General features: G+C 42.2%; 1 protein-coding gene across 2 annotated transcripts in view; it reads left to right on the forward strand.

Moving 5' to 3' along the window:
- Window positions 1-14,421, forward strand: part of RAB31 (RAB31, member RAS oncogene family) — a 79,669-nt gene that overhangs the window by 41,355 nt on the left and 23,893 nt on the right. For both annotated transcript variants that reach the window (XM_025181869.2, XM_006117467.4), the window contains exon 3: window positions 499-580. In XM_025181869.2, coding sequence (XP_025037654.1) covers window positions 499-580 — 82 coding nt within the window. The remainder of the gene's footprint in view (window positions 1-498; window positions 581-14,421) is intronic.

Here is a 14,421-nt window from a genome sequence, read left to right on the forward strand (position 1 = left end):
TTGGCAACACCTATTCTGCTGTCTTGTTTCTAGTCACTTACATTTCCCGTCTCCTACACCAGCATGATGAAATCACTCATTCATTGCTTGGTGGGGTGATAACATGTACATTCATCCTATTCCTTGCATGAGGATGTTCATCAGGATCAGCAACAAGAACAAAAAACCTGAAGTGCCAGCTGCCCAGTGGTCAAGCATGTGCACAGCGAAGAAAGGAGGTATGGGCCCTGGATGTGTTTGGTACTGGTACTCTTGAGCCTAACCAGAAGGATCCCGCCAAACTTCATTAGAGGAACAGAGCAATCCTAATTTGAATAAATATAAATAAATTTAAGGGATGCTGTTGAATGGCTGCTCTCCCAGAAAATGACTTTCTCCCCTTAAATGGCATAACTAAACAAACCCGCTCAAAATCTAGCATTGATCTGTTTAGAATATTGGTCCTGTGAATTTTATTTGTTAACCTTGTAACAAACAATTGGTGTTTTTCACTTTCAGTGCATCTTTCATGACTAAAACTGTGCCTTGTGGGAATGAGCTTCATAAATTTCTGATCTGGGATACAGCAGGTCAGGAGCGGGTGAGTGTCACTCTGTGATATGTTCTGTTACAATAATATTTAATACTTACATGCCACTTTTCATCCTCACAAACACGTTTAATGAATTCTCACACCACCTTGTGAAGCAGGTTTCAGTTACTAAATATTACAATTCCCATTTTACAGATGGGAAAACAGAAGCAGACAGGTTAAGTGACTTGCCTAAAAGCAGAGAACACATCATCAAGTACAAACTCCCAGCCCTCTTCTACAGGCCCTGTGGAAGGCTGTTTCTTCTTGTATATTGATTGTAGAGGCTGATTCTGATCTCTTACTCTAGAGCAGCGGTTCCCAACCTTTTCCAGATGGAGACCCATTTTGACAATTCAGGAAGACTTGGTGACCCAAGGCAACTCAAAAACAGGGGGAGAGGGGAGGGCAGAGCCACCTGGGGAGACACTTTGCGACCCTTTTGAAATGTAATGGTGACCCATATTTGGGTCCCGACCCACAGGTTGGGAAACCCTGTTCTAGAGGATCACATACTTCCTGCAGCTTCCCTTGGCTGGAATTGATGAATTGGAGCCAATGGGAGCTGCGAGGCTCTGTGGCTACAGATCCTTTGAGAAATACTGGTCTAGTGTTTTATGAACCCCCAAATATTCCTCAGGCAAATGGCTATGGGCCACATCTAACACAGCCTTTCTGTGCTCATGGGGTAGAAGCTGATCCAATTCTTGCTCCCTTAGCTGGACCATTCTATAATAGACCTTGTTTATAACAAAGTCTGGTCCTGGACATTTGGTTTTCCCCACTTCTGGAGCCCCATTTAACTCGAAAATTTCTTTTCTAATATTTCACTCCTCTGGTTGGTTCCCAGATAGTGAGGAGGAGGAAGCGATCTGACTCAAATACAGAGGGACAAAAACTGGACTAGGGCTGGGGGCTTATGGAATAGATTGGTACAAAGAGCATGAGGGAAGGTATGTGTGGAAAGACTGGGATTAGGAGATTTGGGAGGGAACAGGAGATGGTGGAAACTTGGAGACAATGGACAGGGGAAAGGCAAACTGATATTGGATGAGGAAACTGGGTGTGGAGGGAGATGGAAGAAGATAGGGATTCACTGGGCAAGGAAACTGGGACTGAGAGACAGGGTGAGGGGAAGATGAGGTGTTGTTGGGAGACTGGGATGGGGCAGAAGGAGTCAGGTTAGAGAGAAAGAGAGGCAGAAAGGTATGGCTAATGCAGAACACTCCCCTACAGAGAAAAACACAGGATTCCTGAGTCTCCCTATTCTTGTGCTATTAACAACTATCTGTGAAACCCACTGGCAATATGCATAGCTCATACCCTTGGTCCACATAGAGGATAACAGCATATTACTGCTACCTGCTACTCCTTTAGCTCTGGTGGCAGAGATCTGTGTAGTGGATTTAAAGGTTCTAACTCTCCTGATAAATCAGGTGGGTTTGAATAGGGTTCCACATGATGAAATTTTTTCTTCCACTTAGGTTTTTGTATATACTTGATTAGTTAAAAAAACACATTAAAAGACTATTAAGGTTGCTAAGTCAAACACTGAGAATTTAGGAAGTGCCAGAATTAAGCTTGTCTGTGCAATCAGCAAGATTTAGTGTTGATATCCAACTATTTTTTGCGTGTGGTGGGCTTTGTGTGTGTGTGTGTGTGTGTGTGTATCCACACTCACATATATATGGTATTTTAGTGACCTTAGATATCAAAGATTTGGTTTTGCTCTCCCAGATTTGTATTTTCTTGTTTACCCACAAGAATTCTCTTTTCTTCTTGTTTATTGCCAAACAAAACTTAATTCTCAGGCATATAACTTATGTACCTCTTGACCACTAATCCTTTCTCCCAGTAAAATACTACACTTCCATGTCCCTTCTACCTGAGAATCTCAAAGCATTCTGTGAACATTATCATGCTATGTCTTACAAACAGTCTTGTGAGACAGATAACTATTAACTAATCTTATTTTACGAAGGCAAAGAGATTGAGTGATTTGACCATGAAATCTGCAGGAAGTCTGTGACAGAACTTTGAGACTCAAATGTGTGCAATAGCCACAATACAACTGTTCCTCACTAAGTTGTTTTCTCTTTTTAGTATGGCATTACCACAAGTATGCATTGATAGCCATCATCTTTGTTTCTTTTTTGGGGATATCATGATAAACAATTACCAAACTTTGGTTAGACTGCTGAAAACTGACTGCTGCTTAGTAGTAGGGATATAAATATGCAGTAAAAAAGTTAACTGGTTAAATGATTTAATGGTAATCCTTTAACTGGTTAACCGTGTGACTGACACTCCTGACACTCCTACCCAGCCCTCCACAGGCAGGGAGGCTGCTCTGGCTGGCAGGGGGACTCCGTGCTGTGGGCGGGGGGCTGCTCCAGCTGGCCAGGGGCTGCTGTGCTGAGTGGGGGCAGGGACTGCTCTGGCCCACCTAGGGTTCCTGGCATGCCATGCAGTGGTAGGCGGGCTGCTCCCCCTGCCCTGGCCCTCTGGTTAACCAGTAAGCATACTGGTAAGGCTAATGCTTACTGGGTAACTGGGTAACCTTTTACATCCCTACTCAATAGTTAAAGAAGCACATGTTTAGAAATTCATCCACTACTGTGTTTCCTCTCTTATCACAATTATTCTCAAGAAAGCTGTCTCATATAACACCCAAAAACACACCCTGTAGTCTCTTTGGAAAATTCAGATCTTTTTGTTCTGTTTGTATAGCTTCTGCCACACTGGGCTTCTGGTGTATGATTGGTGCTCCTAGGTGAGTGCTATAGTGGTGATGGGAGTCTACTATATATTTGAGAGTTTGTCTGTCTGTCTGTCTGTCTGTTCAATACTCCTCCTAAACTATAAGGGTACGTCTAGACTACAGGGTTTTGTCGACGGAAGTTTTGTCGACAGATACTGTCGACAAAACTTCTGTCGACATAGAGCGTCTAGACACATTCAGTTCTGTCGACAAAGCAAGCTGCTTTGTCGACAAAACCCTGTAGTCTAGACGCAACCCTACAGGCAATAACACCTTCTGTCGACAGAACTCTGTCGACAGAAGGTGTTATGCCTCGTAAAATGAGGTTTACCAGCGTCGACAAAACTGCTGAGTTCTGTCGACGTTATGTCGACAGAACTCAGCGGTAGTGTAGACACAGGTATAGTTTTGTCAACAACAGTCCACTTTTGTCGACAAAACTCAGTAGTCTAGACACACCCTAAGAGTTAGGGCCACCAAATTCACAGCTGCCTCTTATCATAACTTAAAGTATGGTCAGGGTTTGATTGTGCCAGGAAAATGGTATGTGCCTGGAATGCGATTGCTTCTCAGAAAACCCTACAGAAAAGAGAATCACCAGGCAGGTGAAAAAAGGGTGGCCTTTGCTCCCCCACCAGGACTGCTGTAAACCTGAGCCTCTTGCCCCCTAGGTGCCCTTCGGGGGGGAGGGGCTGAAGTTCTTCCCCCTCTCCCCAGATTCATATGGGGACATTGCTGGCTGTTCCCTTTCATCACAAAGTTTGCTACATTCCTCACTCTTGCTGGGGAGTTCAGGGGGCCGATGAACCTGCACCTGCCCCAAGCAAGGGACATGCATCCCTCTTCTGGCTGAACCCACTGGAGCTGCAGCAGCCACAGACAGGAGCTTCTCACCTGGCCCAATTTGCTGTGGTGAGAGAGAGCTGGGTTAGTCGTCTCTCCTGGGGACAGCTCTCATACTGAACCCCTCATTCCCAACCCCACACTAGAGCAATGATCCAATGAAGCATGTACGTTTTCATTTTATTTTTCAAAAGACAAAAATTAGTTGAGTTAAGGACTAGGGATATGATAATATAATCGATTAAACAATTAACCGATAAGTGGGTGCTTATTGGTTAACGCTATCGGCTACATGTAACCGTGCTCCCTCCACCCCCATCAACCCTCGCTGCAGCTCTTCATTAATACTATTAATACTATTATTGCAGAGCCGCAGCGGGGGTTGATGCCGGGATCCGGCAGGATTCAGGACTGAGCAACCTGCCTGTGCACCACCTCCTGAATTGCTTCTACTGCAGAGCCGCGGTGGGGGACAAATTTTGTTGACTGCACAATTAACAAATTACATGCTTCTTAACATCCCTATTAAGGACCTGAGCAACGCTGGAAAAAAATCTAGTAATTAATAATAATAATAATAATAATAATAATAGTGCTAATTCAGAGAGGTGTAGGAGGAGCAGCTCAGCACCTCACACTGTTCCATGCAGTCTTCTCCCTTGGAATGCCCATGCTTGTAGCCAAATATTAGAATTCTCACTGGCTTGTTCATATTGCGTGCCTTTTGGATTTTGATTACCACATCCTCATCACCTTTCTCCTCCCTTTCTTATTCTCTTCTGAGCCACAGTAATCTGCCAAGGTCTCCAATGTTCTTTTCAATCCATTCTTTCAGTTTATCGTTACTCTTCCCATTCCACTTGTCGGCATCTTCCAAACCATGCATGTACCTCGCTAATCAGGTTTTGTCATTTTTCCTTTCTTCTCTATTTTCATTACATCTGCATGATCAGTGATGGGACAGAAGTTTAGAGCACTTTTCCTTTTACACTGTATATAACTGTGTTCAGACTCACTTCCTAACATCCGCAACAAACAAAATTACTTACATCTTTTTCTCAGCAGTGTTTTGGTTTGGCTTAATTCTTCTAAAAGTAAATCAAAATGTGGCAACTATCTATCTATCTATCTATCTATCTATCTATCTATCTATCTATCTATCTATCTATCTATCTATCTATCTATCTATCTATCTATCTATCTATCTATCTATCTATGCGTGTGCATGCATGCTGCAATTCCACAGCTTCCCAAATGACTGCCTTGTCTGCACCCTGGTACAGAAAGCTCCTCTGCTGCTTTTCAGCTCCCCACTTCTTCTTCAAAAAAAGACAAAGCAACGGTCCTTTGGGGGTCAGCACTTGGGTCACTCTTATCAGAGATCTGCTCATCCTGCCTGTCACTCCACTCCACCCAGCCCCCAAAGTCTCCATGCCTTGTCCCATGCAGACATATTAATAGGGAAAGGGGCACAAGAAAATGGACTGTCCCCACATCCGCCTTCAGATTCATGGCAAGAGAGGAATAGAAGCAGACACACACACCTCTCCTCCTCCTAGCAGAGCAAATAATAGGAAGAGGGGAGGAGGACACCCCCAATCCTTCTAACAGACAGAAGGATTGAGTTCCTTCCGCCCACCCCTCCAGTCTGTGCAATAAGAAATGTGTATGTCTGCAGAACAAAGCCCTGCTGGAGCATTCAGGTAAAGTGACAATTAAGTCCTACAGGCAATAGTTCTGTCACGAACTAATAATAACAACCTTACTTGCTGTTCCTCATCCATCCATCTCAATGCTCTTACAATGAGGCATAAGTAACATCTGCATTAAGAGATGGAGAAACTGGTACAGAGAGCTCCAAATGAAAAAAATTTCAAAACATGGGCAGACTCAAATACTCATATAGGCACTCCATCGGGGCTCACATCTGTGGGGCTAATCAGAGCTAATATTTGGCTATGCCCAATTTGTCTGAGCACTAGCCCTGGCTGCATTAGGCCACAGAAAAGCCTGAAAGAAAAGAATGACTAGAACATAAATTCATTTGCTTCCTTAGAGTTTACAGAAAATGTAGAATGTCTTAAAGAGGCAAATAGCAGGCCCATTCTTCCAAAACATCTTCAGGGGCAGTTCCCTGTTCATGTCCTTCTGTACCCCTAACTTCTTTCTCACTGACCCATCTCTGCCTTTGCTCCTCCAGTGACATAGATGTTTGGGCTTCCTGTTGTAGGATGACCTGATGCCCCAATTTTATAGAAACAGTCCCATAATTTGGGGGTTTGTTTTTTACATGTGACTATTGTCTCTGTCCCAATTTTTCACACTTGCTATCTGGTCACTCTGTTCTCTTATCTCCTCATCCTCTTCCATCTTCCTCCTATCATAATCTAATAAGCATTTAGACTGCTCATCACTATATGTCCAGACCTCATTAGCAGATGCAAAATGGTATCACATATGACAAAATTGCATCTGCTAGTAATTTCCAATAAGTTCTGAGCAGCCGGGATGCTTGTATGGAAGCTTTAGGAAATGGTGCTGAGCATTGGAACCTCAGGCCACTTGAATGTGGTGAAAACCAGCTTGAACATCTTGGGTACCCAGCACTAGATGGACATCTCATTTGTACCTGCCCAAACTTTTGGAAACATTGTTCATTGTGTGTATGAAAAGCTGGCCTGTTAGTAGAAGCAGTTCAGCATAGTCACCCTACAGGCACACCAGCCAGCGCATGGTCGCAGAAAACAGATTACTGAAAAAGTCAAGACATAACCAAAACTATTTCCCGAACCACACTCACAGCTACTACTATATATGAGTCAGAATTGCCTTTTATCGGGAAATTCTACAATTTCAAAACTTGTTTTTGTTCTAAATCAGAACAAAACGCCAAATTTCAAAATTTCCCACAAAAATGTTCATTTTGGGTCAATTGAAATATTACCTTTCTAAGTTGAAATGTTTCATTACAATTGTAATCTTTTAAAAAATTATATTATTTTACAGCATAAATTATCATATACTATATTTTTCAAAAGAAAAAAGGCATTTCAACATGAAAAATTAAAGTACATCATTCCAGTAAGGTCTAACCTAATCAAAATGCTTCATCTAATTTTTTTTCCAAAACAAAAATGTCATCTAAATAAACACATTCCTGTGGCAAGTTTTGAAGTGGACAAAAGGGCATTTTTGATGGAAAATTTTAACAAACTACTTGCAGCCTTTGCCCAGACATCTCTCCCTTCCTATTCCTGAATCAGTTACTTTTAGAGCCCCACCCTGAAGTGCGTATGGGGGCCTGAGTTACTATTAACTCCTCATTTGATTGGAGTGCCAAGTGACTGCTTCACAGTGCACGTCTGCACCATTCTAGCATAACCTATGAAAAGCTGCTTTAGTTTCCCCTTTTTCCAGAACTACTGACCAATCAAAGCAGCTGCCTAAGAGGAAAAAAGGTTTATCTCTGCAGTTTCTTCTTCCTCCTTCAGCTGGGGATGGGGTGGAGAGAAGGCTGTACTAAGAACAAAGCAACTTAGAAAAAAAAGATGGAAAAGCAAAAGATGAATTTCCATGCCTAGCATATATAGGGCTTGGACTGAGTACTGACACAGTTCTGCCCCTAAATAATTTATCAGTTTAAAAAAAATAAAAATAAAAAGAGCATAAGAAACAATAGATGGAAAATGCTTGGGGAAAATGCTTAAATTGGCATTTTTAATACACAATATTAAATAAAAGCCCACAGTAAATTTTTGCATTTTAGAAAATGTGGTTCAGAAGCAGGTTTCCTGCCTTGACATGGGTGAGAGTGACTGTTCAGTTTTTTGTTCAATGGCGGCTCTGAGCCCCCAGGGAGACTCCTGGTAGAGCTGCAAGACGTACCACTTATTGTGGGGAGTATAGGTTGTTCTTTTGTCAGAGAAAACGAGAGCTACTGAGCCTTACTAGTGAGGACTTGAAACCTCAGCAGCACATTTAAAAACACCCCTCTGCTTCTCCTGTTTGTGTCAATCTCTGATGTCCTAGTTTCTTTGTGATCACTTGTCAAATCAGCCCACTTACTCCACTTTCCAAAGTGTCCCTTTTCCTCCATCTTGCCTCTACCTTTTCCTTAGTGCTATTCATCAAACTTACACTGCTGTCCTGAACTGCATAGCTAAAATCCATGACAGTTATATTGTTGTGAGCAAAGGTTGTCCCTCTACAAGCAGTCTCCACACAAATTAGCTAAGGATGTTTTTATTAGTGTGTATATTCAATGATGCCATAAGTAGCTTCTAATTACAACGCTTTTGTCAGTATGCCTGGGGCTGCTGCCAATTTTCCATTTTGCCAGCCCTGATGAATATTGTGGCAAATATTAAGGCAGCCAGAAGGCTATGTTTCCAAGGCAGAGAAACATTTTGCTATTCTTTCTTCGTAAAAGGGCACCTAGGTGTTTAAGCCCAGCTGGAACTCATGCTCAGAGGGTTTTCATCATTCCATATGCAGTAACTTCATAAGTGGCTAAAAAGACCAATTCAAATGGATATAGCTTTTATTCATCCCTCACTTGGAGGAACTTCTTCTCCAGTCTCTCCCCCATCCATAAGTCACCATTTATACTGAGTGCATAGATTCCAAGGCCAGAAAAGACCATTGTTTTAGTCTGACCTCCTATATAAGCTGAGAGAGAGAACTTCTCCCAAATAATTCCTAGATCATCTCTTTTAAAATTTGCCAGTGATGGAGAATACACCAGTATCTCTGGTAAATTATTCCAGGGGTTAATTAAGCTCACTGTTAAAAATGTACATTTTATTTCCAGTTTGAATTTATCTACCTTCAACTTCTTCGTGCAATGAGGAGTAACAGTTAATTCGAGGAAAGGGTTTTGGATCGGACTACCGCGTCTACACACGGCGAGTTAATTCGGGCTACCGGCTTTTTAAAATGGCGACCGGCTGCGAATATGCTAATCAAGCGTGGGATATTTAAATCCCATGCTTCATTAGCAACTTCGGTATGCTTCATTTGCCTCCCTAGTTCGAATTAGGGGGCAAGTGTAGACATACCCTTACCTTCCTAATAATGCAGCACTACGCACTAAACTACTAGAACCTTTTACTATCTCATTTGACTTCTTTCCTACCTGCTGACACTTTTATGGCTTGTTTCTGAACCAAGAATCAGATATTACCTCTTGCACTCCTTTACAGCAAGAGAGTTTTTGCCACAGGGTTCTTGTTCTGTCAGGCCATGTCTACACTATAGATAAGATCGAAGCAGCCACAGTCGATCTTCCAGGGTTCAGAGTAGTGGGTCTAGTGAACACATGCTAATTCAAACTAAGAGGGTGCTCCAACTGATGCCCATAATCCCGCTACTATGAGGAGTAAGAAGTCAGGGGAGAGTGTTCTCCCTTCAACTTCCCACAGTGTGGATGGTGCCAAAATTCAAGTTAAGATACTTCGACTTCAGCTACGCAATTAACATAGCTGAAGTTGCATACCTTAATTCAAATTTATCCCCTACTGTAGACTAGGGGCCAGAGCCTGCAAAGTATACATTTAATTTCCATTGAAATCAGTGTATAAATATCTTTGACGATCTGGGCCATAGTTAATACCTTATCCTCAGAATACATAGACCTTGAATTAGAGTTCAGATCTGTCCTGTTCCTAGACTTTAGCTTCACTGGTAACTCAGACATAATAATAAATACAATGTAGCATAATAATCTAAAGGCTTGTTTTTATTGCAGAATTATCTCAAGTTATAATTGAAGTGTTGCCTTTAACTTGAATTCTGTTTGCTGCAAAACCCCTGAAGTTGAGCACTGTGGTCTTTTTAACTCAGGTTGTCTGGGGGGTATAAGCTAAAGCTCACCTGAGCACTTGTTAGCTGCTAACACAATCTGTAATACTAAGCCAATTTGTTTAGCTTGTGTGCTATTTCATGGCTATTCTCACTCAAAATTACTTAACTCAAATGTAGATAACTCATGCTAACCTTCAGTGAAGACACAACCCTAGCTAGGCCCCTAGAGGTTCTGACTAGGTCGAACCTCTTCTGTCCTTTCTCTAGGAAGCAGCTTTTTACCTTCTGTACACCTTGCATGTTGTTAACAAGCCTTATCTGCCATAACAAGTATATACGTTTACATAGGCTTTTAACATCTTCTGTGAAGTTTATTGATTTATTTATTTGAAGAGAGGAGGGAACATCATCAAAATAAATAAGTAAATAAAGACATTGCATTTACCATTGTAAGACTGAGAATAAAGCCAAGTAATTACGCTGAAGTGTGTGTGTGTGTGTGTGTGTGTGTGTGTGTGTATGTATAAAAACTTTAAAAAAAACCCTATACATGCAGAATATCAAAGAATAATAATTAAGAACCAAGATGTAAAGTTATTAGATGTTTCACTTAATGATTGTTTTTGAAAAAGGCTGAACACCATCTCATTTTTGTAACATTTCAAAGCTTTCGTTTCTGCTTATTTTAAATATCTTTTGGGAGCTCTCCTAAAATGCTGGAATTTTTTTCTTTAACTGCAAGAACTCTATGTTTTGGAGGCAATGTATGTGAGTGAATTAGTGGCTTTTTCAGTCTACTTTGACAAAAAAATAAGAGAAAAAAGAATGCTGCACTAGTTCAATAGCTTCGCTATCACCTATAAAGATTATTAAATATTTTTTTCTGTTCTGTTGGACTTTGAGTCCAGAGGAAGATGCTTGTTGGGATTAACATCTACTGCTTTTCAGATCTTTGTAAAATACTGATTTATACAGCTAGTTAAGAAGTTTCCTTACTACTCGAATTTCAGCTCTGTTTTGTGCACAGGAAAAACTACTCAAGATTATATAATGCTAAATCATATTTGTGAATGGCATGCATGCATAACATTTTCCATTCACTCTTTGCCAGCTGAGAATGTTAGGAATTTCCTATCCCTCCGTCCCCTCCACTACATCCGTGTGAGAATCTTATATATCAGGATAATCTATTTATTGTTTCTATTTCTCTTCCATAACTGCTCTCCAATAACCAAGATTTTAAACTTGTGCAGTATTTCTATGGTAGGTCATAGCATCAGAAAAAAAGACAAGACATTGCACTAATACACAGATCTGGGTAATGTCTAAAGAATAGCTGTGGGGTCTGGCTTAGCCCCCTTCTGGAAGACATTCAGGGCACGTCTATACTTAGCGGAAGATCGATGCTCCAGAGAACAATCTTCTGGCATTCAGTTTAGTGAGTCTAGTACAGACTTGTAAATCAAATGCTGAGCATAATCCTCCCGGCGTCCAGTACTCCTCCTTTTGTGAGGAGTAAGGACTCCACGAAGGTTTTGTTAAAGGTAAGCCGACTTCAGTTATGCATTTTACATAGCTGGAGTTGCGTACTTTAAGCCATCCTTCCTGGTCTAGTATAGACCTGGCCTCAGAATAAATTGACAAAAATAAAAAGGAAAATCTAGCCATGAGATACTCAACCTGTGGCTCTAGAGATGTTAGCAAATGCTTGAAAGGGCGCCCTTGGGGGAGTATGTTGATTCAGTCTTTGAGTAAGTAGGTACAGTACCTGCTGAATTTAGCCCTGCTTAGTTTGATTCAAGGTCCTCTGTTCGGTTTTAGGTGTAACATACACCAAAGGAGTGATCCCGTATTCCCTGATATATAATAACAGTTTATAATCGGGTGGCAAGATCTCCTGCTGCCCCTTCCAGCTAGCAGTTGTTGGAAGTTGCATGGAAATGCTGACTGACTTCAGCTGGCTAGGTATGGCAACTGCAACTTGTGAATCACACTGCCAATAATATGGGAGATGCAAGTGGCACTTTGGTTGAGAGGTCTTGGAGAAAAACCCTATTGACAATCTAGCCTAAGGGAATAAGCTCAGACTGAACTTTAAATGATGTTATTTCAACTACCAGTAAGACTCACTGTAGGAAGGGGGAAGAGCGTGAGCACTAACCCAGAGAATGAGTGCACTCTATGGGAGAGTGGAATGACAACTTGGCCTGTTCATGTTTAGTATGAGGAAGTGGAATTTCAACATTCTCTGCTCAAAAAGAAGGATGGGGACAGGAGCAGGAAACATTAATTTGACCTCTTCCATTTGCTGTGTTGCTGCTTCCTTCTGTGCTCCTCTTTCTGTATCAGTACATGTGTGGAAGACATTCAGCTGGAGATTGTTTGCATTTATTTAGGCTTGTAGGAAACAGGCAACACAGGTTATTTGGTTATTTGCTCTCTCTCTCTCTCTCTGTGTTATTTGGCTGTTTGCTCTCTCTTTCTCTCTCTCTCTCTCTCTCTGTGTATTTTTGTGGGTTTTTTGTCATATCTGAATATAAAGGAAATGTAAAAAACATCATTTGCTGTTTTTTTCTGTACAGACTCACTCTGCTACCCCCTGAAATTTCTAAGTTTGTTCATGATCAGATGTACAGGCAGTCCCCGAGTTACGAATGGGGTTCCTCTCCCTGGTCTCCAGCAGACTAGGGAGAGGAAGCAAAGCGGCGGAACACGTGGGCAGCGGACAGGGCTGTCAGCTGGCAGCGCGCTCCGCGGCTTGGCTCTGCTTTGCCCCCCCCCATCCCCCTGGTCTGCAGACCAGGAGGAAGGGGGGGGGGCAAAGCAGAGCAAAGCCGCGGAGCACGCGGGCAGCGGACAGCCACGGCGCGTCTGGGCTGTCCCGCTGCCCCCGTGCTCCGTGGCTTTGCTCCAGACACCTGTGGTACAGCAGCTGGGGCGCTGCCAGTTGGTCCCGTAGCGCCGCTCTGGGCGCTACTGGACCAACCAGGCAGCACCCCAGCTGTTCTGCCCCAGGCGTCCTGATTCAGCCACTGCTGTTCAGATTCAGCAGTGGCTGAATCAGGACGCCTGGGGCAGAGCAGCTTGGGTGCTGCTGGGTTGGTCCAGTAGCGCCGAGGAGCGGCGGCGCTACTGGACCAACCCAGCAGCACCCCAGCTGCTCTGCCCCAGGCGTCCCCAAGTCAGCCGCTGCTGAAACTGACCAGTGGCTGACTACAGGAAGCCCCTGCCCCGGGCTTCCTGGAATCAGCCGCTGATCAGTTTCAGCAGCAGCTGACTTGGGGATGCCTGGGGTTCTTAAGTTGAATCTGTATGTAAGTCAGAACTGGCGTCCAGATTCAGCCGCTGTTGAAACTGATCAGTTTCAGCAGCGGCTGAATCTGGACGCCAGTTCCGACTTACATACAGATTCAACTTAAGAACAAACCTACAGTCCCTATCTTGTACGTAACCCGGGGACTGCCTGTATCCTTCTGTGATGTGATATGCTCAAGCAGAGGGAAAACAGCTTTTAATTAAACCCTCTTAAACAATACTTAATTCTGTGATGGCAAATCTTGGTTCCACAGAAGACAGTGGCAAGACTCCAATATCCAAACCTATTGCTTAAATCTAGCAGCATAATGTTTGTTCCTGAACTATGCTGAAAATGCACTTCCACACTTAGGACCAAGTGCAGCAGCCAAGAGGGGAGCTGCTGGAGAGCCTGGACCTGATCTCCTCTAGTTTGGCAAATACCCTTGTTCGGGACCTCTCCGGTCCCAAGGGTGCCAGACTAGGAAGATTCAACCTGTACTATTAGTCTTGGGAGAATACTGCAATTTTACTATAGCTCCAAATGCAACAATTGCAGAATTCTCCCAAAATTAACTTTATATTTGTCACTCATTTTTGGCTTCTGTCCCACATATGGTCCTTGGCCAGTTGTACATTGATATTTTGTATTTTATACTTAATTTGGTATAACTGTTTCATCAGAGTAGTTAAGCTAGGAGATGATCCAAGAAGACTTTTCTATTAAGTTATTGCTAGAAAAGTTATTATTGGAAAAACACAAACTTATTATTTGCATAAAATTGAAAATATGTATTTCTAAGCTTTCAAAATCTGTGCTTCTCATAAAATATTTATACTTTTTAAAAGTTCTATTATTGCATAAATTAATGCATTTTTTTTTCAATGAACCATTTTTTCAACCTTATTGATTTATTTATTGGTACAAGGTGTCTTCCCATGTTTTCTAATAGAGAAAAGCACATTCTGTCAATGTGTACGGAGAGGGAATCTTGGTTTCCTAATAGCTGAATCTCATTAATGGGTACTGTGCCATAGTGTTTTTATAACACTTTTAGAAGGTGATTTGAAAGCAGTGACAAAATAAGTTTAGGTTAATTTTTATCTGGTAGAGCATTCTGTGCTGTGTTTTTGATGATGATACGATTAC

Source organism: Pelodiscus sinensis, chromosome 2 (assembly GCF_049634645.1).
Source record: "Pelodiscus sinensis isolate JC-2024 chromosome 2, ASM4963464v1, whole genome shotgun sequence".
In the NCBI taxonomy this organism is placed as follows: Eukaryota; Metazoa; Chordata; order Testudines; family Trionychidae; genus Pelodiscus; species Pelodiscus sinensis.